The sequence below is a fragment of the Larimichthys crocea genome, chromosome XIII (genome assembly GCF_000972845.2).
Source record: "Larimichthys crocea isolate SSNF chromosome XIII, L_crocea_2.0, whole genome shotgun sequence".
Classification (NCBI taxonomy): Eukaryota; Metazoa; Chordata; class Actinopteri; family Sciaenidae; genus Larimichthys; species Larimichthys crocea.
The window spans coordinates 9400769-9427734 of record NC_040023.1 but is presented as its reverse complement, the minus strand read 5'-3'; the positions used below and the strand labels follow the sequence as shown (position 1 = coordinate 9427734).

The following is a 26966-nucleotide window of genomic DNA, read 5'->3' as shown; positions in this document are numbered from 1 at the left end:
CCAAGCTGCATTTGTTTCACACCCCAGAGTGTTAAGGAGAAATGTTTCTCACATGCATATCACAGCCTCCAGGCGAAGTAACTGCCTGTGTCTGGCTTTTACTTTTCAGGGGGCCTGCAGGGCGCCTAACTAACCCACCTTTGACTTTGAATGCACCCTGAAGGTAGCCTAGGAGCGGAGATCTCTGCTTGAATAGCCTCTTTTAAGGCGTTACCCGTGTGTTTTGGCTGGATTTGTAACTGCTGCTGATCTGTAAAATATGTTGAATGTGATTTAAATAAACGTAACTGTACTTTTGACAGAGATTAAGTGTATTTTTTCTGTATGTTTATAAACCTTTAAACCTTGGAACCCCATTACACGGCTGAAACATCATTAAAAAATCTACTAATTTCTTTTAAAACCACCATAACAAAGTAAAAATAACTGGTTACTTTCCAATGTTCAGCATCTTTGAAATGATTAAATTGAAGAGAGGAAATGACACTTTGTCGAAAAGACTCGTGAACATTTAACATGAGATCGATCAAGTTTACTTCATTTTTTTCAATGATTAAGTGTATGTTTCTTGTTTGAGATGCTTGGTCAGTTGTATTACCCCAATTTCACAGCTAAAATGTCATTAAAAATCTATTTTAAAATGCTTTAATCATCTTTATTTTTAAACAAATGTGCACCCTGCTTCAATAAAGCTGTGAGCTTTCTGGTTTAGTAGTTTGTACTTGATTAATGTCATAATTTAAAGTCCATCTGGTCTCTTATCAATTCTTTTTTCCACTTATTTATAAGTATGTTGTAAACTTTACAACAATGTAGAGCCAAACACAGGAAAATAAAGGTTAAAGGATTAAGTAAAGGGACGCCTAAGTTGCAATAAAACATAACATACTATTACAATAAAAGAACAGAGGCAATAAAATGTGTCAAATAAAAAAAATCTAATTGTGTTTTAGGGTATGTCGGGATATTTCTGATCTCTGTAAATTTAGATAGATTGTTGATTATTATACTTCACTGTAAGATTAAAACATTCTGTAGAAAGTTGCACTTGTAGTTGGTATTAACATACATAGTTGTGTAAGGGACTAATTGCTTAATATAAATAAATAAATAAATGTACTAATTGGGGCTTATAAGTGCTTCATTGTAGGACTTTTGTTGAACCAAATAAAGGGGTTAAACAAACTGTTCCTGATGAATAAATTATGAAATACAGTAAAGGGTATTAATAATGTAATGTACAGGTAAAGGTGTGTGTCAAACATCTGCACTGTCATCAAAAATTCATCAACAGGACACAATGCTAACGTGACTTAGCCGTTAATATCACGTTAAAAACGGTTTTGTTGGCGTTTCATGGAAACCACTCTGTTTTTTTTATAACCGTGAGAGGATTATTATTCAAACCAAGTTGTTAAATTAAAGTTAAATAGTACAACAGTGACGTTTTTTGTGTGGATGCTAATCAAAATGCTAATGCTACCTATTTGTTTTTTTACCGTAAATACTCTAATAAAGGCGCATGTTGTAAAAGTTAACTGCGCACGCAAAAAAAAAAAGGAGGAGCTGTTTATTTTTTTTTAGATTTAACATTCAAACAAACAATATGAGTAAAAGTAATATGCTGAGAGAGCGTGTTGGTGTTATTAAAGCGACATATCCCGTTACACCACGCCGGTTTCTTCCTCTTGTGTAGGTGTTACAACTTTATCGGTAACCGGATTTGTCTCCTCCCTCCCCCTTTTCCATGAAATTCACACGCCCGTCGTGACGTCACAAGAACCTCCGGGTCATTCATGAAAAATCTGATGCAAGCCCGAACAGCATCCCGGTAACGACAACACCCTGTGAGCAAACTGTGAGCCTGTCACAGGGTTAAAATAAGATCACTACACACTGATGCAGATGGAGATGTCATGGAAACACACAGGAGTTCATGTTATTGTATGAAAATACACATTTCTGTGTGTTTTTGTGATTTAAAAAAAGGAGAAAAATGACAAATATCTATGATAAATATGCAAAATTATGAAGACTGGGCCTCTTTAAAGGGAACAACATTTTTTTTGTGCCTGTATGATCAGTAATTGGGGATGTTTGATTAGGAATGACCATTAAAGATGTTTTATGATCTTTATGAAAGATCCTTACTACCATCACTACATCGGTTTATCAGAAGTACTTTATTATTCCCCACAGGGAAATAGTTTTTGTTACCGCAGCTCCCAAACGGTAAGTGAGATAGTAAGAAAACAAAACTTTAACACTATACACCTATACAATATCCTTTTTTAACACTATACACACATGTATAAATAACAGTTAAATAAAACCAGTAACAGTGAGATATGCAGTATGTAAATCTAAAACCTTATAAAGAATTTAACCTGCTCCCCTTTATTATTTTGTCTACTTCTATGATTTTGACTTATTTGGGACCTCACACAGCATCTGATTGTATTTTATTTTGCTTTGCAGATGTAAATGAAGTTGAACTCATGCAATTGTTTTATTTATCTTATTTTTTTTACCCTACCAGGGTTGAGGGTGGGAGTTAATGTGGGGTTCTGATTTTGTATGTATGTTCCTTTGTGTGTTTTGTTTGTGAATGTATTCATATGAAAAAAGATTTCAATAAAAATATCTTTATATCTTTATGTCTCATTCTGTAACAGTCTATTTCATAATTGCACTCTCTCCAATTAAGTTTAGTAAGTTTTTTTATTTTTATTTTTCCATGTTGACAGCCCACACATCACTGCTCATATTAAGCTCCTTGCACCATCTAGTGGCTGCAGAGAAGAGAGGACTGTTTATGAGCTGCTGTCATGAGTTGTTTTTTGATGACCAAAGTATGGGCCAGCAGATTTCATGCGGCCCGATGCTTAATTTTTATATAATAGTTTATTTTATATTTATAATATATTATTTATGGCCTGCTAGTATTGTCAGATACTGTACGGCTGGAAGATTTGTTTTTTTTGGTTGACATAACGAAGCATTTGAACCGCTAAGGACATACCTGCTGCTGTTATATATCTGTAGACGTGACACAAAATATTACTGTCTGAATGATCTTGTGAAAGAAAAGAGCAAGAGTGAGACGTTAAAATGTTATCAGACTTTGCATTACTCATGATAAGTCTGAATTTAAATCCATATTGGCGTGGTCTTTGTAAGTGAACAGTTTAACGATAAAATCAAATGTGTTCAATGTGTGATCTCCTTAATGTCACCATTATACATTCGTAGCCATGATGTGACCCTCGAATCTGCAACACTGGGATAAAAACACGACACAAAAGACATCACCTCAGCATGTTTGGTTCGGTAACAGAGGAACATTTCGTACCCTGGAAACATTTAATTGGAAGTTTTCCCACTTACAGTTGATTATACTTCACTGTAAGATTACAACAATCTGTAGAAAGTTGCGCTTGTAGTTGGTATTAACATACATAGTTGTGTAAGGGACTAATTGCTTAATATAAATAAATAAATGTACTAATTGGGGCTAATAAGTGCTTCATTGTAGGACTGTGTCATCTTGCTTTTGTTGAACCAAGTTTTCCCACTTACAGTAGATTATACTTCACTGTAAGGTTAAAACATTCTGTAGAAACCGTCTGGACAGTCAGACGTGGAGATGTGACATTTTTAGTTTTCAGTAAAAACAAACTTGATTCTTTTCACAGTAAAATAAAAAGTAAAATAAACATTTTAACAAACAACATGAAACATTTTCAAAGCACAGAGAAAGTAAATAAATTATTTAAAAAACAACTTTACAATCACAGCGCACTTTGATGCTTTTTCATATAAACGTCCTATTTTCTATAAAAAGAATCACGATTGTAGTCGAAGAACAACAATGTGTCGTCTGTAAAACAATTAAAAACACTGCAGATCCTCACTGAAAGTCACAGTTTGTGGCACTAAAATGATTCAGATCCTGGCAGAGGAAAGTGCTTTGGTCTATTGAACAAACCGTCTGCTAGGATCATTGTTTTGCATAATATTGGCACAGTTGATGAAGTCTGATGCTTCTTTTGGTCCCAGAAGTGGTCAGATGTAAACAAAGCCACACTTTAAAATCCTGTTAAGTTTGTTTTGTTCATGAAACTTTCGGTCCTGCTCATCCACAGATTGATTTGGTCTAACCTGAGCTGCTGCAGAGTTCATGTGCAAACACGTCTGGTGATAATGTGAATGTTACTAGAGTTAAATCAATGACAGTAAACATAATATCCTGATCGGTAAAGGCAGTGAACATCCAACAGATGTTGCAAAAACATCAGTGTAAAATGAGATTTTGACGTATAAAACTATAAACCATCATCTCAGTTCATATTACTGCTAATAAAACACTTTTAAATGATTCTTAATCAAACTGTCCCGGTCCCGTGACGTCCAAACTGCTCGATAATCTTTGATCTCTTCACTGGAATTATTGTACAAATGAGTTAAAATGCTCAGCAGTGTCTAAACCTTCATATTATCAATAGAAAACACATTAAAATGACTCCTGATCAAACGGTCCTGGTCCCAAGATATAAAAAAAGGTTTTGCTCTGCTGGTTTAAGTCTGAATACTGCATATATTCTGATACTTCAGAGGTCTTTTAAAGCTGTTCCAGCTGTGCCTTTGTATTTTATGTGGAGATGGACGCGCTCCTCTTCTTCTCAGCCTCTGCTCGCTCTTCCTCCGTGAGGGCCCACGGCTGAATCTTACCGCTGCCGAATATCGTGTAGAAGAGAGCGCCGCCGACGTTGATCCCGGCCGCCACCCAGAACACCTTTCTCCATCCCGCCAGGGTGTGCTGAAACCACAGAAGAAGAAGAGGAAGCAGCATTATAATGTCCATAATCAAAAACAAACAACATTATACACAGTATATAGTGTTAGTTAAAGTGACTGACTTACATCCTCAGTAAAGTATCCTGTAACAATCGGTGCTACGACTCCAGGGATGGTCCCGAACGTGTTGGTGATTCCCAGAAGAAATCCAGCGTACCTGCACGAACGAGGAGAAATGTTCTTTAGTGTTTCAAAGACAGTGACAGGAGGGAAAGGTCGGGTATGTTATCAGGCAAAGTATTTTAGTTTCCATGAAATAATGAGTTATAATGTATTATACGTACAGTTGTGGACAGTGAGAAGAGTTTAGATGGTGACACTCACCGTGGAGCGATGTCTATCTGGTTGATGAAGACTCCGGAGGCGCTCACCCCTCCGATGGTTGAGGTGAGTGTGAGGAAGATGACGGTGAGGATGTGGCTGCAGCCGGCGTAACCGACGGCAACGAGACAAGCTGAACCCGGCAACAGACCTGCACAGCGTGGAGATGAACGTCGTGTGTTTTAGATGTAACGCGGAGTAAAACATGAAACAGTTGATTCACACGTCTAGATATAATTTCACCAGATGAGGGCGGCGTTACTTCTTTTAAAAACATGAGCCACATGAGATATACTTAAATATTTACATTCGTTTGTCACAAGTTGTCACTGTAAACTTGTTTAAAAAGGATCCTGTCGGCTCGAACAGCTCACATCAAACAAGTTCAAATATTTTTCCCTCAAAGTGTCACATGATTCAGTGATGGATGTCAGTAAACATACAGTAGAGTACATTTAAATGTTGAGGTACTTCAAAGTATCTTCACATTTGGAGTACATTTACACATGTTCAGCTTGGACAGTGACAGTACAGCATGTCAGGGATGAGAACACATGATCTATAATAACTCGTTAAAGTATAAATAAATAGTCTGACACGTTGGGAAACAGCTTTAACAAGTCTGTGCACGACTTTGTTATTTAAAAAGTGAGGATACATTACATATTATGAGCTTGCTTTACTTGCTGGACGAGTCTTTTAAAACAACATCTCGTGACACATAATTGATCTTTGCAGACGTCGTCAATAATAAATGATTCGACTTCCTCCCTCCAACTCTGGCAGGATAACACGAGTTATGTCAGATTGAAAAAAAAACAGTGACATGTTTTCACTGTTTCACCTTTTATTTTAAATTATAACCATGAGGTTAAATCTTTCAGCTTTCACATCCATTTTACGTGATCAGCGTGGGAGTCCTGAGTATAAAAAGAGCCACAGTTTATACCCGGTTGATCAAAAGTCGACGTAACGAAACAACACTGCCAAAAGTAGAAAAGTTTTATTTCCTTTTGCTCTTTCGAGACCACGAAACTCTGCCGTATTAAATCAGGTTCTATAAATAAACTCGCCCTCCTACAACAAACATGATTGCAGGGTGACACTTCCTCATACAGCCACACCACTGTTTAATTCTCAGAGTGACTTCCTCAAAATTTAAATTTAATTTACTGATTCATTTAAGAGCAAGTTCAAGGTACTTTATACTTCTACTCCACGACATCTCAGAGGCAAATATATTACTTATACTCCACTACATTTGTCTGACTGCTTTAGCTTTTATATCCTGTCCTGTAACAATGAAATATTAAGTGTTCCCATTGAAAGAAACTCTTGGATTACCTGTGAGTGTGAAGATCTTCCGTACGGCGGTGACGCTGAACACCTTCCTCTCGATGAGGAGGTCAGCGACGACACCAGACAGCGTCGAAAACAACCAGGCGCCGAGGTACGGCAAGGCGGAGAGGAAACCATTCTGGACAGAGAGAGAGAGAGGGATGAGGTGATACATTCAGCAAAGGATGATTGCAGCTTGTCCAATTTTAGGAGATCTGTCAGTAAACACATTTACACAGTTATCAGTTCAGTAAGCTGGACAACGACGTCAGGAAAGAGAGTTGTGTTAGAGAGACTACAGAGGTCAGAGCTCACCGATTTGAGGTCAAAGTGCATGATCTTGTTCATGTAGGTGGGCAGCGAGGTGAGCAGGGTGTAGTAGGACCAGTTTGAACACATCTGGGTGACGATGATGGCCCACAGAGGGACCGACAGCAGCATGGACAGAATGGGCACGGACCAGCCGTGACCGGTACCCTGCAGGTCGGATCAAAGACAAAAGAAAACATTAGAAAACACCAAATATATGTTTCTGGGAAAGAAAAGACAAAAGACAAAAGAACAGCTGATGGAAAGAGAAAGTAAGATAACGAGATAACAGTGAGGGGGAAATAAAAAAAAGGAAGCTGGAGTGGAAAGAATGATATAACACTGCAGTATTCACCGCTGTGAAGACGGTCTGTGTGGAGTTCAGGCACATCAAAATCCCCTTTAAAGGTCCAGTATGCAGGATTTATTAGCATCTACTAGTAGGGATGCCATTTATAACCAACTGAATACCCCTTTCCTCACCCTCCCTCCCTTGTGGGAGAACCTATGGTGGCTACGAAACTAGAAAATAAACAACGTAGCAAGCGAGGTAACAAAGAGGACGCAGCAAATCTCAGCAAATATAAACGCTTACTTACAATATTATATTCGATTTAGGGAGATCTATTCTGCCCCTACATTTTACACACTGGACCTTTAATGTGGACTAAAGTGTTGTTATTAAATACTTTCAAACCACCTGGAAATCCAGAAAAACTGTAACACACCTGAGGTCCGAGGGAGTTTATGATGTAATCTCTCTCCTCTTCGCTGATTCGACGATGAGTGCGAGGGTCATCTGACACAAAAAGAAACCAAAAGAGAGCCCAGAGGCAACCAGCACCTCCTGATGGAGAGACAGACGGAGAGGGTGGTGAATAATTAAAGGAATGATTGAAGACAGTAACACCAATGACAAGATAAAAACAAGGTCAGTAAAGTTTGTTAAATACATCACATAGGAAGTTTATGTCCTACATGTGACTTTTTATTGTGCACCATCTATCCTCCATCTTTCATGTTGCACTTGGTCCCTCACCACAGATGTAGAAGACAGCGGGCCAGCCTAACGTCTGGCAGATGAAGCCGGTGAGCGGCAGGGCCAAAAAGGCCCCGAAGTTAGCCCCGGATCCGGACAGGGTCATCAGGCGAGAGCGCTCCAGAGGAGGAGCCCACCGAGCCCACATCGCCATCATGGCCGGGAACGTCACGCCCTAAGAGACAGAACATGGAGACAGACTTATCGGCTGATATTTTGATAGACCAGCAGCTCTAGTTTAAACTGAAGCATCACAGGATACTAGAGGGACTCTAGTTGGGCCTCCTGCTCGTCACTCTCACCTCTCCAAAACCCTCCAGCGCTCGCAGTGCAAACAGCCAGCCTGACCCCAGCTGGGCAGCCAGAGGGGTGAGCAGGGTGAGGCCCGCAGTGCAGAGAACACCCAGACCGAGGAAGATACTCCCCCCGTAGTGACCCGACAGGTAGCCACCCGGGATCTGTGTGCACAGGTAGCCGAAGAAGAAAGCGCCCAGCAGCCAGCCCTGAGTTTCAGAGTCCCACGGATACTGTGGGATCTGACAGGAGGACAGAGAGACGGCGTGTTTGAGGTAAAACACGTCAAAACACGGAGGACTGCTGATAAAAGCTTAACAAACTGTTACCCCCTCAGGTTGTCTGAAAGCGTCACTCGTGTTGTCCGTCCCTGGTGGCAGCGGACACGTCTTGTATATGGAGCTGTTCGGGGCCGGCTGGGGGTCGGTGTCATTCACCATGGCTACCATGGCAACACTGAGGTTGACCCGGAGACCGTAGACCACCGAGAAGCCGAAGAACATCAGGATGGCGAGGTTGAGGCGGGTCGAGCAGCACCGAGGAGGGACTGTTCACAGGAAACACAAAGATATGACCTGGTTTAATGATGGTTAATGATAATTAATTATCTGTTATCACCTTTTTTTGTGTCTTGCTTTGTACACACTGCTTTTAAACTTGGATATGTATGATTTGATTGTGTTAACTGCTAAATAACACATTAAAAACATCATCAACAGGTTTGGACAGGTGACTAATATTTGCTGTTAATTAAAGGCAGTTATTTTTCAAAAGGTTTACTTCACATGCGCGATTAAAAAGTTTGACTTCTAGGTAAAAATGAACTGACTTCACTGCTTTTTTAAACACTTTAAATTAAAGCAGGCTAACATGTTTCAGCTTGTGTTCTTCATCAGATGTTTGCCACAAGCTCACAGTAAAACATTTTTTATCCCACAAAAGCTGCTTTGACTCTTCAGACTTTATTTCTTCTGGGAAGTCGGTGACATTGTGTCAGAAATCTCTGCTCTGCTTCTACTAAACACAGAAAATATGAATAACATGAAGGAAGTTGTTGCCTTGTATCCACATATTAAAAGAGCTGTCAGTCAATTTGTGAGTAATAGTAGCTTTCAGCAGCTGCATTTAAAGATTAGATTAGATACTTTATTCATCCCACCACGGGGAAATTCACTTGTAACAGCAGCAAGATAGAAAAACAAAAGTAGAAGAGGCCAAAACTAAAAAACACAATAAACAGACATAAATTAAACAGTAAAGACGTAAACTATACTTTATATTTTATGTATTTTATTTATATTTATATCAGTGCAAAAAATGTCTTTTAACCTAAAATAAATCCAGAGCAAACATTTTATTGTGTTTTAATCTGTAATCCACGCAGCCTGAAGTCCAACTCTGCTGCTTTTGTCTTTACTGCAGCAGCATGTGATTCACCATCAGTTTAACTGCAGCCATGTCAGCCACCTCATTAAGACGTTACATAACAGATAATGTTGAATCTGTGCAGCGCCGACAGAAACAGACCTGTGGCAGTGCGTAACAGCGTGTTGGCGTGCAAGTCATTACCGCCTTCATGATGCAAACAGACGTCGAGATAGCTTCAGTAAACATTACACAATTTGTTTTTTGTTGAATTGCATCCAACTAAACTCAGACAAACATCGAAGTTGTCGAGCGACGAGCGGAGTAATTCATTTTGGATTAATTTTCTGCACTTTCAGCTTCTTAGGTATATTTTTTAAAGATGAATTAATGTTTTATGTCATGTTAGAAACGAGAAAATCTGTCTGGACCAGAGTTTATGTTAATTAACGATTTACAATTAACTGATAACTGATTAATCAAAACATTTTAAAGTTCATAAATGTGAAAATCAGACAGATTTTATGTAAAACAAACAATAAATTGAATAATCAGCAGATTAACCAATAAAATGAAAGTGACCGACTTGTCTTTAGAGTTTTTGGCATGCAGCAGATCTAACTAAATACCTGAAACTAAACATAAACTCACCTGCATCGCTCTCGATGAGCGGCTCGTCGTCCTCGCTCCCGTCTGCATGGGTGGAGTTGATGGAGTAGCCATTTCTCAGCGGCATGGCTGACCAACCCGGGAAATACTAAGTAAAAGATTCACTGAGTCATCGTGTTCGGGAAACCTGCCAGACAGACGAAGGAGTTCATCAGGAAGAAAACATTAGATGAACACATGACAGACATGTAAACAGAAGATAAGTCATCTGACACATGTAGAGACATGTAGAGCACATTTTGAGACACAAACACTGATTTCACTCACGGATGCAGAACCAGGGAGTGAGACGATGAAGACGATGAAGCTCTGTCTCTTCTTCATGTGCTTCACTGACCTGCAACACGAGGTCATGACATTAAAACACAAACTCAACAGACCAGTTCCTGTGTTCAAAAACTTTTCAGGAACTGAGAAAACAACCCGTGGTCTGATGGATCTGACGCTCTCGACAACAAGTTTCATGCAACCAGCAGAAATTTGGCTTACAGAATGTGAATACACGAGGAGCGACAGCCTGCGTACGACTTCTTAAATATCAGGACTTGATGCTTTTCTTTGTCGTTTGTGAGAGTTGACAGAATATATTTGTAGACTGTTTAGGAAAACAGACATTAATCTGAAAAATAAAGGACAGAATCATGACAAAAAAAATGACAGAGTGGATTAAATGAGTGTCTAAAAATTGCTCTTCAGGAACCGAGAAAATAAACTTGTTTGTAGCTTTCACGATTTGACACTATCCGGTAAGTTTTGAGGGGGTTGTGCTTGAGTTTCATGACGCTAAGACGTCGGGAATTTCTCACGACAGCAGAGAGAGATATACAGGCTTATCATCACAGTATATAACAAGACAAGACAAGAAAAAGGGCATCGTGCCAGTGAATGACGCTTAAATTATCACTGCTGTCTGACAGGTTTGGCTGAAGCATTCGTCGCTCATCTTTCTCATATTTCAAGTCTGAGGAAAGCTTGATACCAAACGCACAAATATGTAATGCCAATCAGAGTGTTGCAAAACGTGTCTGTCAGCACAAACCAGACAAACAACTAGTGTGACTGTATTCTCGATGCACATCTGGACGTGTCCCGTGATCTCTCAACTCATCATGAGCATGAGCATTCTTCATACAGGGCATTTTTAAGGTTATTAATGATCTACTCCGTGTTGTTAGAGGCCCTAAGCTGTGCAGGAGTGACCTGCATGATGAGGAATTCATGTCAAATAAATCATTGCCCTCGTTTTTTAAAACACTTTGTAAGTGTCGCTTACAAGACAAGATAATTTATTACACGAATCACACTCATCATCATTTATTTTGGCACAAACTGTTACAAGTGAGTTCATTGTTTGGTCTCAAAAAAATGACAAAGCATATACTATGTGCCGTGACCGCGTGAACCGTGTCCACAAGTGAGTATCTGTGCAGTGATGTGTGTGTGTGTGTGTGAGGCTGTCATGAGATCCTCAGCTCGTTTCACCTCACCTCCTATTTATTATTAAACGATCTGTTTCTTCTTCCTATAGCTTGAGGTGAAGTGGGGGACAGAATCTTGGTTACTGTGAATGATCGTTTTTTTTAAATAAGCAGCAGGAATACGAGCGGAAACCTACGTCCTATAGAAAATATAATATTACATATATATCATTATGCATCATGGTCGGTTAACTGGTAAATGTATTTCAGTAAAAGTACAAATAATACAACATAAAACATACGACTAAAGTTGTCTTTGCTTTGTGTGAATGTGCTTGTATGTAAATGTGTGTGTGTGTTATTTTTTCATTTATTACCATCTTTATTATCTTATTGTTGTCTTATTTATTTTATTGTTTTTTTCATTGCTTTATATTGTCTTGTCTTTTAAATATTATATTATTATTTTTATCCTCCTTTGTTTGGTTCTCTGCACTTTGTAAACTCTGTTTTTAAGTTATTATTATCATTATTATTATTATTATTATTATATAAGTATATACATAAATACACTGTTTCTAAAGCTGCTATATGAATAAGGTTATTATTATTATATAAGTAAACATATACATGCACTGTTTTTAAAGCTGCTATATAAATAAAGTTATTATTATTATTATATAAGTAAACATGTACATGCACTGTTGCAGCCTTTAACAGATTAAAGTAGCAGATACATGGCATTAAATCATTCATTTAATTTTCTGTTGATCCTTACTGCACTGAAATAAACAAGAGCACTGTCGAATATGTCTAAATAATGTCAAAGTAAAGGCGGTTAACAACATGTGAAACATGTTATTATAGATGAGGTGAAACAGGCTTAAAACACAGAAAAACATCAGTTACATGCAGATGTTTTAGTCTCTGTTATGTGTCAGATATTAGACACAGCTATACCAACAATAAAACATTAAACTCGCCTCTTACTCAGGTTAATGAGGTTAACAGACTTTAAATTAACCTAAACTGGGTTTAAGTCACAGCTCGGCTCGTTAACCAGCTCTAACTGGCGTGTTACAGTTTAACGACCACTCCCAATGTTAGTTTAAAATGTGTCTTACCTTGTGAGGTGTTTTTAAATCAGAGACACTTTAAGGTGAAGTCGGCTCGGTTCGTTACTCTGGACTCAAACGTCTCATGTCAACGAGCCGGTACCGAGACTGTTTGTTTGTTTCCAGTGAAGCACAGTCACATGAGCTGCGGAGCTGCGGCAGCTGCAGATCTACACAAGAGCTGGATGAGCTACGCCTCGGCGTTACGCGGCGGTGACGTCAGCGCGCATGTTCTATAGATCGTACAAAAGGACGTGACGTAGCAGCGCCAACCGAACAACAACAACAACCGTTAGACTCTCTCAAAGCTAACAAGCTACGAGCTAACTGCGGTTTATCTCGTAGAAATAACTCAAATTAAAATATTATAAAATATTTTACATCTTCTTTTAAGTCGTTCTCCTTCCTTTTAAACTCTAAACTTGTTTATAAAGTGGTTATAAAAGGCTAAAAAAAAAAAAAAAGTACTTCCGCCGTAGTTACGGCCGTTTCCATGCGTTGCTATGACAACGGGTGCACATCCTGTGTGTTGTGTTAGCAGCTCGAGTTAGCCGATCTACCTGTCACATTCTAACTCACCTGTAAATTACACAGGTATACACGTAATCATGGCGCATTACAGAGTAAGTAACCGGTGTTTTAAAAATGTTTTTATTTAACACTTTAAAGTATGTTTGTTGTTATTTCACGCGGTGTTTGTGTGTGTGTGTGTGAAGCTAACGAGTTAGCAGAGGCAGTGAACGCACCACGTATAGTTTATAAAGAGAATAAAACTGTAAAATAATAAAAAAATATTGTTTTTAATCCTTCAGGGCTCTGAGTCCAAGCGAGAACAGTTCAGAAGATATCTTGAAAAGTCTGGAGTCCTTGACAATTTAACAAGCGGTAATGTAAACACGCAGTTTATTATTAAATAAACACATTAAACATGTTTATCTGTGCTGTGAAACTGACCCCTGCTGTGTTTCTCTTTGCAGTTTTAGTGGCACTTTATGAAGAGACTGACAAGCCCAACAACGCACTGGAGTATCCTTTAATTATGCATGAAGCTGTGTAATAATTACAGTGGTGATAAACAGCTTTAAATGATGATTTATGAGCTAAAAATGCAGAAAAACATCCATTATCTGTAACTGCTTATCCTCGTCAGAGCTACGGTGAGGTTGGAGCAACCATTCTCACTCACATTGACACTTATGATCAGTTTAGAGTCACCAATTCACCTGTTAAGTGCATGTTTTTGGACTGTGGGGAGGAAGCCGGAGTACCCTGAGAGAAGACCCCGAGACTCCACACAGAAAGGAGGAAGAAAAACATAATAAACAACTTTTTTTAAACAAACATTGCAGCCCAGCGTTGAGAAACCAGAATGTCAGTTTCCTGGTTTGGGTTGAAGCAGTTTGGGTTTCCCCCGAGGAAACTGTGGACTTGTTGTTGTACTTGTACCTGGCAACACAGAACGGAAAGCCTCAATCACACACACTTTAACCTGTGTCTAACCAAGTGTTACATTTAGTAATTTAAGCTGAGACTTTAATCCAAAGCGGCTTACAAAAATGGAAATAATCAAGGTACAGCGCGACAAGGGCATGTTAGTGCAGCAGTAAACACTGTGATTTATCATGTCCGGTTGTTGGTCGTGTTGAAGAGGAGGTCCTCTCTGAAGAGCTGGAGTTTTTTTTAAGGTAGAGAGGTGACGCACCTGATCTGGTACTGAACTGGTAGGACTGGTTCCACCAACGGGGAACAGGATTGTCCTGAGCGTCGTTCATTGGAGGAAGTAGGATATGCCTGTGAAAGGGCATTCAAGTAGGCTGGTGCTTAACCGGAGACTACTTTGTTAAAGCAGTTCTCCATCGTGTCTGGTGTAACAAAGGTAAAATTTCTGGAAATGTTGCAGAGGCAATCCTGCCTGTTATTAGACACTCATGGTGCCAGTGAATATAAAGCACAGTATTTCCCTTTTGAAAGTATTTCTGGTCACGGTGGTCACTTCAGGTTTCTGGTCCATGCTGGTGTGCATGTATTCCCCACAGTCCACAGTCCAAAGACACTTAACAGGTTAATTGGTGCCTCTGGATTGCTCATAGGTGTGAATGTGAATGGTTGTCTGTCTCTATGTACCCTGCCTCTCACTAAAGTCAGCTGGGATCAGCTCCAGCCTCCCGCAACCCTGATGAGGATAAGTGGTTACAGAAAAATGGATGGGTAGAAGTATTTCTGGTGGGGCGGCATGTGAATTTTATTTTTTCCTGTGGTGTTCTTGTCTACAGAGAACAAATAAGTCATGTGGAAACAGATTAAATATTGATTTTAAAGTGTGAATGTTGAACCCCCCCGCAGCTAGATAAGTTAATCCAACAAACCGGGTGTTTGGTGTACTGCTGTATTTCATGGCCCCTTTAAATATCACTGTACACAGAGCAGTTTTCTAGCAGAAATGTCTGTGACATACATGAATACCAAGCTTGGCCCATGACTTGACACCTTAACAACCTGCACAGTTTCCTAAAGCTTCACCTCGGTGCGGCTGGTTCAGAGGCAGCAGATGTTGAGGCTCTTCGCACGGAGCTGGCTGAACTACAACAGAAGTGTAACCTGCTCATGGAGGAGAACAAAGAGCTGAGAAACAAGGTGAGATGCGAAATGTCTGAATTTATTTATTTATGTTTTATTGCGTCTAACCTCTGCTTGCTTCGTTTTCCAGCTGATGCAGTATGAACCGTCGCCTGAGAACGGAGCAGCAGAGTGACAGGAGGATGTTTTGAAATATATATATGATAAACAAGCTTGTTTTTGAGTATGTAAATGTTTATTACATAATAGTGAAAGTTCAATGACGCGTTAAAGTACGTCACTGTTATTTTTGTTTTTGTAAAATATCAAGAAGCAACATTTTGCTTTGCCAAAAATAAAAATGTTTTTTCAGCATTTGGCATTGGTCTCCTCCATTTACAACCTCTGGCAGTATAAAGAATGGACAGCGTATCCGTGACGTCTTTATTCTTCCAACACAGTGCAGCAGCTTTCCTGGCTTGAAGAAGTCCAGAAGTCCTTCTAAAATTCTCCAAGCTGACAGTTTAATATTAAACATATCTGTCTATAACGTCCGTCCAGATGTTTAAAACATCTGGAACATCCGCAGACTTATGATGGAGCCTGGCAGGAGTTACACGTTACATTCAAGTCCTTTAAAGGTCCAGTGTGTTAAATTTAGTGGCATCTAGTGGTCCTGCTTACATACTAAACAACTCATTTAAAACATTAAAACAAGAATTACTACATATGTTTTTAGAATAGTCTTTAATTTGATATCAAACTTCATACAAAAATCAATAATTCAGAGGTTGTTGCTCATGTGGCAAAGGGGAAATTAAAGTCTGACGACCACACATTAAAGAAGTTTTTATTTAGAGTTTTAGCACTTATTTTCGATGCATCCAGAACTGTGTTTTTGTGTTGAATGGTCCTGTTGCATCAGGTTGCATAACAGAACAACGTGACCTAAAACATCGTTATAGATCTGTGGTTAATTTTTCCATTCAACCTCTAATCATTCAGGCAGAGCCGTCACACACGGGCCAAATCATTAAATGTTCGTCTGAATGGACAGGACAGGACTTGGAAACAATAGATTGCAGCGTGAGTTCTTCTTATATATGATCAGAAAAAAGCTTCTCTTTGGTGCCAAGAGCATAATCTTCATAGCAATACAGTCTTAAATAAATGTCTGGCACCCAAACGTGGCGCATTCAGAGTCTGTTTATATCTGCAGATCAGTAGGAGCTCGTCTGCTGCTGCCGCTGCTCGCTGCTGACACTCGGCGGTTCGGAGACGAGGCGGTGGGGCTGTTACTTTCACGACTGTGTCGGGATACAGAGCTCAGCTCTCCTGGAGAGTCCGGACTCTGGGGCCTGCTCGGCCTCTTAATGTCAGATTTAGAGAGCATCCTCGCTCGGGGTCCGACACAGCTGCTGCGTAGTTTCATGCTGTTGTTCCTGTGGTATAAGTCTTTGCTGTCCGAGCTGTTCCCCTCCACCAGAGTGGAGCAGTTCCACGATGGACCGACCCTCCGTGCCTTCCTCGCAATGCCTGACAGGGTTGTGCAGGAGGCGGTGTCTGCTACAGGGAGGGTGGGATACTCTGAGCCTGCGCTCTCCATGTCCACGTGATGGGGTGATGGATGCTCCTGTGGTTCAGGTGGAGATCGCGTCTCACTGCTTGTGTTGTTGGAGTTGCTGTTTTGCTCCGTGGGGCTCGGCACTCCTTCCTTGCTGTCCTTGTGGATGTCCGGCTTTGCACCGGGGTCCCCTTGTATTGGGACGAAAGCAGAGGAAGCGTTAAGGAGAGGGTAGCTTGGCCCGTTGCCCTGCCTCTCCAACAGTAATGTGTACCCACATGGTGCTGTGGGGATGGTAGTCTTGCGTCCTACAGATGTGCCCTTGCAAACCTGATGCACGACTGAGTTCTTTTGTGACTTGTTGACGTAGTAATCGTCAAGGTCGTCCTTCAGATGTGGGTAGTAGTCCAGGATGCCCATCTTAAGCTTCCTAAATCCCAAGTGGATGATCTCAAGAAGGCTGAGGAAGAGCGAGATGCAGGCTATCGCTTGCATGAACATCATGAAAACAGTTTTCTCGGTAGGCCTGGAGACAAAGCAGTCCACCACGTTTGGACATGGCTCCCTTTCACACTTGTAAAGAGGACTCAGACGGTGTCCATAGAGGATGAACTGACCCATCATGAAGCTCACCTCCACCACTGAGCGAGTCACAATGTGCGCCACATAGGTACACAGCAGAGAGCCCCTCAGCGGTGCTTTGTTGAGCTTCCCCTGCTCCAGCTGCCTCATCTCCTTCTCAATCCTCCTCCGCACCTCCACCAGCTCCACGTCCACCGCCTCCATCTCCCGACGGAGAGCCACCTTCTTGCAGTGGCGCTCCTTCTCCAGAGCTCGCAGCTGGTAGATGGCGTGACCCATGTACACCAGCGAGGGCGAGGACACAAAGATCACCTGGAGTACCCAGTATCGGATGAGGGAGATGGGGAAGGCCTGGTCATAGCAGACGTTTCGGCAGCCGGGCTGCTCCGTGTTGCAGATGAAGTCCGACTGCTCGTCGTTCCAGACGTCCTCCGCCGCAACGCCGAGGACCAACATCCGGAATATGAACAGGATGGTCAGCCAGATCTTCCCAACCATGGTGGAGTGGATATGTACCTCCTCCAAGACCCCTCCAAGAAAGTTCCAGTCTCCCATTTTTTACATTAACAGAGCTGAAACAAACAAGGAAAAACTTTTCACTTAGTATGTGTTCATACAACATGATGACCTGTAATGTGGTGGTGGTGTGTCGGCATCCTTAAGGTAACTCTGTTTCTATCTCAAGCTTACCTCTAAAGGCATTTCTGTCCTGCAAACTACCTGATAAACTACCTGACTGCATGTAAAGTAGTTCACGTCAACTACATGCAAAGACATCAGTACACTATTCACTGCATGATGAGTACTTCTACATTGTAGTATTACTACTTTTATTTGAGTCAAACATCAGTTTACCCAGTTACAACAGACCTCTAACACATTATATGTTAATTAAAATGCTGAAATATTAATGTGATAGTGTTAAACTGTTGAACATCTTCAGATGCTTTGGTTTGATTGGTGATTGGAGCCTCACTCTCTCAAACATGTTATATATTTATTTAAAAGTGAGTCGACTTACCGTGCATCCTGGATATGAACTGTAACAATAAAAGTAACACTGCTGATGCTGTTGAACTCGATCCTACAGGCACATCTTTTATCGTCTTTATCCTTGTGTAAAAATGTAAAACCGGGAGAGATTTCTGCCTCTGCTGTTGGTGAAAACTGTACAAAAACTAATAACCCCCTGCTGGTTGCTCACAACTTATAGCCCGTGAAAACCCAAAACAATCAATACTGTTACAACGCTCTGCTGCCATTTACCTCGCAGCAGTGAGGCTGGAACGACTGCCAGTCCCCGCAAAAACATATTCAATCATTTGACGTCCGTTTCTGGACCCTGAACTTGTTTGATCCTGGAGAGAGGCGGTTCACTGGATTGACACTTGAAGGTGGATTACAATCTGAACCATAAACTGCTTCTGAAGTGGATCGATGTAATGATTTGTATGTGATGGACTGAGAGATAGTGGCATCTGTGTTATGTAAGAAATATTTCAGCCACAACAAACTAATGACCGGTGTAATGCGAGTACACTTCACTGCCCTGTTATTACCACTGCTGAACGGTAATCAAGAGAAAATGAGTTACCTGCGAAAATGTGATGCCTTTCTGTGACTTATGTGATAGTAACTAGACTCTTTTAGGAGTTTGTACTTTTTATCTGACAAATAAAGCAATCTGAAGACGTCATCTGAGCTTTAAGGAAACGTTTTTTACAATTTTCTGACATTTTATTGACAAATTAATAAAATAACTGTCATTTAAAGGTCACTCACAGTTTCAAATGACATGTTTTGTCTGAGCAACAGTCCAAAATTTATAAAGTTTATTATAATCATAAAGATAAGTAGCAAATCATCATATGAAACTGTGGAATGTTTGACAGATTTACTTGGAAAATGTCAATCCAAATGATCAATTGTTGCAGCTTATTTACACGGCTGATGAATTATATCTGTGGTTACAACACCAGACAGGTTTCGATGTCAAACCCTGCAGTCCAAAATATCGATGCTTTGTTTTATTCAATTATTTTACTCTCTGTTCTTACCTACCCATTAGAGATCAATAAAACTTTGTGTTATCTTATGAAACTCACACAGACGAGGGTTGAAAACAAGAAGTCACACCAATGCAGTTTCCTTCCTTTCTATAGAAAACATCTTTACGGACAGTAGAAACGCCTTTCATCTCAAAAGGAACTTCAATATCACTGAGTGTTGAACCAAGAACTGTGTTCTTGCCACTCAACAAACCCATGGCTCAACACAAGAACACAGGAGGTAGGAAGATGTTGCTGTATGGAGGGGACAGGTAGTTTGAAAGAAGAGTGAAGAGAAACCACTAACCACGGCCTGGTTAACAACCCAACCTAGACTAAATCCTTGGATCTCTCCACACGTCTGAACTGAAGAAGTCCAGTTGCCCGGGATTGAACTCTTCCTCAAAGAAATACGACCTGGATGATTGAGAACCTTCAAGGTGGTAGACAGTCCTGCAAAATTTAACTCTATGACTATTTATAATAATGTACAGACACTTCAGGCTGTGACCAACAATCCTCACGATTCTCAACAGGCAAAGCTGACGTCTTCAAACTGCTCGATTAATTAAATAACTTATCGTTCAGCTCTTATCCGGCTGTAAATTTCCTCAGAGATGAGATGGCAAATGGGGGATCAATACATGTTGAAAGAAAGAGGAGCTTTATCAGCTGTTACTGGCCATCTACACCTCTCGTTGTGTCCTTTAAAAAGCTGGATCACATTTAGATCTTAGCTCCGTCCTATCTGTAGTGTGAGGCGTTTTCTTGGTTCTGTATTTGTAACCAGCCCTGCCTCCGATCCAACCACTGTACCATACTGTGATCAATGTTTTTGTGCCAATACGGCGATCAATGGGGCACGTCCGATTTCATACATGGTTGCTTCTCGACTGTGAATCTAATTTAAGCAGTTCCTTCCAGCTGCTGATCCATTAAAAGGAAATCAATGAGCACGGCTGGACCGACTGCAGACTGTGACGACACTTCTCAGAGTACTGAAACACCTTTTGGATGTCAGGGTGTTGGGAGGAGATTCTCCTTAGGTTCACTAAATAAAGTTTACAAACTGAAGTCACACACTGTTTCCTTATTCTGAATGTTATCCATTTATTACTCAAAATAACGGTTTCTTCCCACTAAAGATAGAAGTTTAGGAGAATAAAACATGCAGTGACAAGATTCAGTCTGAAAAACCATCAACACAGTTTGAGAAACGTTCGTTCCTCCTCTCTGAACCGAAATCTGGAGAAATAGTTCCAAAAATAAAACACCTCTTTGAAAGGTTTAATCGTACAGAAAACACCACAAAATGGAAAAAAAAAAGGTTAATGTACATTTTAAACAGGTTGTGGTTAAGGTCGACTAACTTTTAACACTTTTAAGGACCACGGCTGCGTTTCTGTGTTCATCAAGGATACTCGGATACTTTGTACGACTGCTGATCGTCTTCAAACAGACCTCTAATGTTTCTCTTCCATTTTCTGATCGGCGACTTGTTGTAAAACTTAAAACTTGAATGTCAAGTTGTCTGCGACAAAAGTTGATTATCTCAAGCAATTTTTAAGTTTTTTTTTTTTACATTTAAGTTCAGTCGTGACGTAAAAAGTACCTGATGTGTGATAAAACACAGAAACGTTGCTTTAGACTTGTTTCAAAATACTGGATGTTTTTTATTTTTGTATTTTTATTTTTTTTGCAAAACTGGGTGCATAGGGTTTAGAGAACAAAATTATCAGTAACCGTTTATAAAAAAGACAATTATTCCAGGCCGACTACCACTGAACACACAAACTGGTGACTGTCTCGTGTCGCTTTCAGGACATCTGAACCAAAAAACAATCTTATAAAACCAAGCAGAGATCGACGTTCTTAAAATGGAGCTGCAAAAAGAAAAACAAGCTTTCTACAAACGCTTCAGTGGACGTTACATTCATGTCAAAACAAACAAATCTTTTCTCTGGTCCATCTGACATAACGACGGATAAGAGGAGGAGGGAGGGGAGCAGAGATTGTTCTAGCGTCCTCCTGACTTGCGTCCGGCCCAGGATCGGGACCGAGAACGCGAGCGGGAACGTGATCTGGATGCGGACCGGGACCTCGAGCGGGACGGGGAGTGTGCGTGACGCACTTCTTCCTCGGCGTAATGGGAAGTCGACGCCGGGTTGAGGTTTTCTCGCGGGGACGCCGATTTAGATCGTGATCGAGATCTGCCTCTGGACTCTCTGCGAGGCCTCTGCCTGCATCTGACGAGGAGACAAACAGCTGTAAAACCTGCCTGTGACTCATCTAAACATCTGGGCACTCCAACATAACCACCCCATGTGTCAAATATTAAGACAATTTAATTTTTAAACTCTTAAAATAAAAGTATATTTGTACAGAAATATCAAGACCGGACTGAGACTCAACTGTGTCAAAGAGAAGTCATACCTCTCATCCTCGCGGCTCCTGCTTCTTCCTCGACCGTACATCCGTCCACGAGACCTAGAAAGAAAGAAAGAAAGAAATATTAAAAGGAACATTTTACATAGCACAATTTTTCTGTCCTTTGTCTTTTCAAACAAACAACGTGTCGTGATGAGTGTCGTCTGCACTGCGTGAACTCACTCTCGAGGACTCTCCGACCGTCTGCGGTGGCGTTCGTTAGAAGGGCTGCGTGATCTGTATCGGTCGTAGCTGCGGCTGCGCGAACGTCTGCGGCGGCTGTCTCGGTCGTAGTCGTCGTATCGAGAGGATCTGCCCGGGGAACGCCTTTCCTTCGTCTTCATCTGGTTCGGTGCTGATGTGACAAACAGTGACGAGAATTAGGATGAGGATTATCTCAGACCAGAAAACATTCACATTCAGAAATTCTCTGAAAGGTTTCTTGTATTGTTGTGTTTGTTTTTTGGATTGACTGTCAGAGCTGGACTTTAGTTATAAATATGTCCTGTAGACCTGCAGAGTAAATTCAGAGTGCACCTCTATACCGGGCATTACAGCCGACGGACAGCCGGCTGCACAGTGATGCATCGTGTCTGCTGTCGATATTTGCATGAGATGATAAATCAAAACATGAATTTACAGTGTGTGACTGACTACCATGAGCCGTGACTGTTAACGACGCCTTTATGCTCTTTATACCAACATTCCCAGTTTCATCTTTACTGCCAAATCCCACCGTGCATGGATGCAACGTCAGAGTTCTAGTCTGCGTTTAAAACTCGGGTCTCTCTGCAGCATATTTACATATGTAGATGCAGATAAACCAGAAAAATCTGAGCAAGTTAAAGTCTGGAGAGTTGAAGAAGACACTCGGACCAAAACACCGATGCTGCAGCGACGTACCCGGTGGGGTTCTGCCGTTATAATTGCATAAATAAATGGATAGAAGTTGGACACTTACTCTTTCGGTCGCCCTGCGCGAACTGGATTTCGATCTGCCGTCCGCAGACCCATTTCCTGTCCAGGCTGTGAAGAGCGTCCTCTGCGTCACGCACATCCTCAAATATGCTGAGTGGTTAAGGTTTTTGTTTGCTCTCGTTTGTGTTTGTAAGACCACACAAATCAAAATGAATGTTTTACTTTTTGAAAATATTAAAAAACATCAATGCAGCTTTGTACTTTAAGTTTCAGTCACTGACACCCTCTTCATAAGCAAACTGTGTTTCACAGAGACGCAGGGCATTAATCAACCATTTATTTTAAGTTGTGTGATCTCATGCATAGAAGATAAAACAGTTTTTTAAACGACACATAAATAATAATAAATGTAGCAAAGTGAAAAAAAAAGCAACAAACAAAAACAAACAGACGCTCAGTAGATTTTTGTAGAGATAGAAGATGAAGCGAGCTTTTCAAACACATCACATCATTGTCTGAGGGATCAGGACTACAAATATAAAAACACAAATCAAAGACATAAAGAGCTGAGTAATTAAACTGCTGTGATTAAAATTAAAATGTCATCGATGTGTATATATATATGCTGATTTTGTTGTCAGATTTGTGGATTTGGGAGGATACAAAATAATTCAGACTTGTTACCTTTGCCCATGCTTGACTTTGAACTTCATCTTGATCTTTACACTCTTTAATCGACTCCCACAGAGACTTGGGGGTTTCCTGCTTTCCTTTTTCCTCTTAAACCTCTTTTTCTTTTCCCAATTCTTTGCCGCCATATCCAAGCTTTGTCTCCGTTCCCTTTTCCTCTTCATGCTTTACTTTCTCTTTTCAACCTTTTTCCCCTCCCTCTGATCCTGAAGGTCTGTGTGACTTGTCTTTACAGCTACTCTACATGGGGTCTTTGTTACTCTTTGTGTGGCCGGTTTCCACAACTGGATGCTTTTACATTTTCTGAAGCAATAACAAGAGAAATACGTGTGTTAGAATATTAAAATCAAAAAAGAAAAAAAAGAAAAAAAACGTCATCAAAGCACATCTCCTCCTCCGCTGAAAGGGAACGTTGTCAGCGAGAGCACAGACACAGTGAGGCTCGTTGGGAAAGGATATTGAATGTATGCAAATCCTCTTGGTTGACGTGTATAGAAGTCAAGTGGGATGTAGACATCTACTATCGGCCCATAGCGGCCAAACTCACGCCGCAAATCCTCAGGCCTGAACACCGTAAATACAAGTATGACTCAACTGACCATCAACCAGTAACAACAGCTGGGAGAGGAGCTGATGAGTGTTATTATAAATAAAATATAAAAAAGGGACAGTTCACCACCAAAACACACACAATGTTAACCCTTACCTGGTGAAGCCGGCTCACCTGTCCAGAGTCTACCACTTCAGTGTCTACTAGGGATGTAACGATGCATCGTGACACGATTAAAAATCGGTACAAATGCGTGACGATTCGCACCGGTTGACAGAAAAAAAGAGTTGTGATTCTGCGCGAATGCAAGAGAAGTAGGATATGTTCTTACGTTATTTTAAAAAAAGTGGTGATTTATTTGTTAAACGTCAGACGTCAAGTCACGTGACTCACGTCACTACGTAGGTACGGAGCACAGAACGAGGGAAGACGTGGCGACGGTAGAAAATAGCTTTGAAACAGAGGACGCACCGAGCAGTTGGAAATCACCAGTGGGGAGCATTTTGGATTCTCTATATATAAGAAATTACCATTTGTCATGTACTTTGTTGTTTTGACAGAAAGTGTTTGGGAGTTTCCTAAGATTTTTTATAAAATAAAAAAGGATAATTTTAATTCATCATAATTTGTTTGTAGCTCATTTTGATAAAAGAAAAAAAAATCGTGAGAAAATTGTATCGTGAACAAAAAAAAAACCATGAACCGTATCGAGTCGTGAGTTGAGTGTACCGTTACATCTCTAGTTTTTACTGGTTGTATTTGAATTTCTGTTGTTTTAAAAGGTGAACTGACCCTTTAAAATATTTAACACTACTTTCTTCAACATGCAATTCAATATTTTTAATTAAAAAAAAAAAAAAAAAAAACTCAGTGACATAAAGCAGATGTTCAGGTTAGATTCATATCAAATTATTCAACCTTTAAGCAAATAAAATGTAATTATGTAAATCACAAATACTGAACAAAAAGAGTAAAAGACATAATTCATCACAGTTTAACGCTGTAGGAGTTAAAAACAGGTGACGTTAGTTTAAATGAATGGCCGTTAACAGAAATAACGTTAGATTAACGTTAGACCAACGTTATATTATACACACGAACTAAATGAACGGCAGTTAACAGAAATAACGTTAGATTAACGTTAGATCAACGTTATATTATACACACGAACTAAATGAATGACAGTTAACCGAAATAACGTTAGATCAACGTTAGATGAACGTTATATTATACACACGAACTAAATTAACAGCCGTTAACTGAAATAACGTTAGATTAACGTTAGGTCAACGTTATATTATACACACGAACTAAATGAACGACAGTTAACTGAAATAACGTTAGATTAACGTTAGATCAACGTTATATTATACACACGAACTAAATTAACAGCCGTTAACTGAAATAACGTTAGATCAACGTTAGATTAACGTTATATTATACGCACAAACTAAATTAACAGCCGTTAACTGAAATAACGTTAGATCAACGTTATATTATACACACAAACTAAATGAACGACAGTTAACTGAAATAACGTTAGATCAACGTTAGATGAACGTTATATTATACACACGAACTAAATTAACAGCCGTTAACTGAAATAACGTTAGATTAACGTTGGGGCAACGTTATATTATACACACGAACTAAATGAATGGCAGTTAACTGAAATAACGTTAGATTAACGTTGGGGCAACGTTATATTATACACACGAACTAAATGAACGACAGTTAACTTAAATAACGTTAGATTAACGTTAGATCAACGTTATATTATATTATACACACGAACTAAATGAACGACAGTTAACTGAAATAACGTTAGATTAACGTTAGATCAACGTTATATTATACACACGAACTAAATTAACGACAGTTAACTGAAATAACGTTAGATTAACGTTAGGTCAATGTTGGTTTAACGTTTTATTACTTATACACACGAACAACGTGCACCGGGACAGAAACCCAAACAAAGAAACGTCACCAGGACTGATTAAGTCCAAACAAACACATCGTTTCATCGTATTTCTTTGTTTTATTTTAATTTAATTAGTAAAAATCGTGATAATTATCATATTTAAAACGTGTTCGCGCGCTGCTTTAACGTAGCGCGAGGAAGGCTAACGTTAGCCGCTAGGCTAAAGCAAGGCTAGCAGTTACTGAGAGTCAGTTAGCGGCTCGTTAGCGTGAACGTGGACTCACCTGGACTCGTCGGAGATGTTTCGGACGAACAGAGACGTGTTTGGAGGCCTCATGTATCTGGACATGCACTTACACTCACTCAGAGAAACAGATTGTTTAAGTTTGTTTAAGCGGGGAAAGGAAGAAATGCAGCGAAAATATGTAGCGGCGCATGCGCACTCACAAGCAGTGGTGTGTCGTTAGTGAACGAATCGTTCAATTTGAACTATATGACTCAGTGAGTGATTCGTTATTTTTAAATAAATAATAAAACATTTTATTTCATAGGCGCCTTTCTGTCACCCTAGGACACCTTACAATAAATAAAAGTAGACAGCAAATAACAAAAAGAACCATAAAAGTATACCAAATTACAAGAATACAACATTGTATGTGTTCCCTCACCACATGGCTGCAGGTGCATGAGCTCAGTCAGGACAGGAAACAGAAATTATTAGTTAACGACTCAACAACTTAATTTGTATTCTTTTGTATTTGGTATACTTTTATGGTTCTCTTTGTTTGTTTTTGTTATTTGCTGTCTACTTTTATTTATTGTAAGGTGTCCTTGGGTGACAGAAAGGCACCTATGAAATAAAATTTATTATTATTTTATTTTTTTTTTTTTGTCATATGAAAGGCAGCTCAGCCACAGGCCTGTGTGACGAGTGGTTTGTTCATTCGGTCTTTCGTTCATTTGTCACGTTTACATCAAGAGG

At 40.0% G+C, this 26966-nt stretch overlaps 4 protein-coding genes across 6 annotated transcripts; 1 reads left to right on the top strand and 3 right to left on the bottom strand.

Annotated features, from left to right (window-relative positions):
* Positions 1–3321: 3321 nt before the first annotated feature.
* LOC104924396 (sialin) lies at positions 3322–12917 on the bottom strand. Of its 2 annotated transcripts, XM_019253311.2 has the most exons (13): positions 12735–12917; positions 10682–10811; positions 10460–10529; positions 10175–10319; positions 8488–8705; positions 8167–8400; positions 7865–8039; positions 7554–7672; positions 6832–6993; positions 6523–6655; positions 5182–5329; positions 4924–5014; positions 3322–4819 (listed from the first exon to the last, which is right to left on the bottom strand). In XM_019253311.2, exons 4-13 carry the CDS (start codon positions 10257–10259, stop codon positions 4652–4654), a joined length of 1533 nt encoding a protein of 510 aa, XP_019108856.1. In that variant the 5' UTR covers positions 10260–10319; positions 10460–10529; positions 10682–10811; positions 12735–12917; the 3' UTR covers positions 3322–4651. The 2 variants fall into 2 exon arrangements, with proteins under 2 accessions (XP_019108856.1, XP_010736033.2); XM_010737731.3 differs by lacking the exon at positions 10682–10811.
* Positions 12918–13188: 271 nt separating this feature from the next.
* Positions 13189–15656, top strand: mycbp (MYC binding protein). Its single transcript, XM_010737730.3, has 5 exons — positions 13189–13348; positions 13538–13610; positions 13703–13751; positions 15230–15359; positions 15433–15656. The coding sequence occupies exons 1-5, from the start codon at positions 13334–13336 to the stop codon at positions 15475–15477; spliced, it is 312 nt and encodes a 103-aa protein (XP_010736032.1). The 5' UTR covers positions 13189–13333; the 3' UTR covers positions 15478–15656.
* Positions 15657–16092: 436 nt separating this feature from the next.
* gja9b (gap junction protein alpha 9b) lies at positions 16093–18444 on the bottom strand. The gene has a single exon (XM_010737747.3). It carries the CDS (start codon positions 17980–17982, stop codon positions 16489–16491), a length of 1494 nt encoding a protein of 497 aa, XP_010736049.2. The 5' UTR covers positions 17983–18444; the 3' UTR covers positions 16093–16488.
* Positions 18445–20560: 2116 nt separating this feature from the next.
* Positions 20561–26456, bottom strand: srsf10b (serine and arginine rich splicing factor 10b). 2 transcript variants are annotated; one of them, XM_010737728.3, is made up of 6 exons: positions 26269–26456; positions 23970–24074; positions 22864–22967; positions 22086–22257; positions 21909–21962; positions 20561–21721 (listed from the first exon to the last, which is right to left on the bottom strand). In XM_010737728.3, exons 1-6 carry the CDS (start codon positions 26331–26333, stop codon positions 21493–21495), a joined length of 729 nt encoding a protein of 242 aa, XP_010736030.1. In that variant the 5' UTR covers positions 26334–26456; the 3' UTR covers positions 20561–21492. The 2 variants fall into 2 exon arrangements, with proteins under 2 accessions (XP_010736030.1, XP_010736029.1); XM_010737727.3 differs by lacking the exon at positions 23970–24074 and adding an exon at positions 23505–23813 and having other exon boundaries at positions 22864–22970; positions 26269–26446.
* Positions 26457–26966: the final 510 nt, after the last annotated feature.

What these genes read in the sequence shown, in the direction of transcription:
- LOC104924396 (XM_019253311.2), bottom strand. Translation starts at nt 10,259, where the DNA reads ATGCCGCTGAGAAATGGCTACTCCATCAACTCCACCCATGCAGACGGG. An exon ending in CGCTGTCTTCTACATCTGTG is followed by an intron (nt 7,673 to 7,864) that starts GTGAGGGACCAA and finishes TCTCTCCATCAG; the next exon opens with GAGGTGCTGGTTGCCTCTGG. An exon ending in TGCACTTTGACCTCAAATCG is followed by an intron (nt 6,656 to 6,831) that starts GTGAGCTCTGAC and finishes CTCTCTGTCCAG; the next exon opens with AATGGTTTCCTCTCCGCCTT.
- mycbp (XM_010737730.3), top strand. An exon ending in CCTTGACAATTTAACAAGCG is followed by an intron (nt 13,611 to 13,702) that starts GTAATGTAAACA and finishes TTCTCTTTGCAG; the next exon opens with TTTTAGTGGCACTTTATGAA. An exon ending in AAGCCCAACAACGCACTGGA is followed by an intron (nt 13,752 to 15,229) that starts GTATCCTTTAAT and finishes CAACCTGCACAG; the next exon opens with TTTCCTAAAGCTTCACCTCG.
- gja9b (XM_010737747.3), bottom strand. Translation starts at nt 17,982, where the DNA reads ATGGGAGACTGGAACTTTCTTGGAGGGGTCTTGGAGGAGGTACATATC.
- srsf10b (XM_010737727.3), bottom strand. Translation starts at nt 23,674, where the DNA reads ATGAAGAGGAAAAGGGAACGGAGACAAAGCTTGGATATGGCGGCAAAG. An exon ending in AAAGTCAAGCATGGGCAAAG is followed by an intron (nt 22,971 to 23,504) that starts GTAACAAGTCTG and finishes TTAACCACTCAG; the next exon opens with CATATTTGAGGATGTGCGTG. An exon ending in CGCGCAGGGCGACCGAAAGA is followed by an intron (nt 22,258 to 22,863) that starts GTAAGTGTCCAA and finishes TTGTCACATCAG; the next exon opens with CACCGAACCAGATGAAGACG.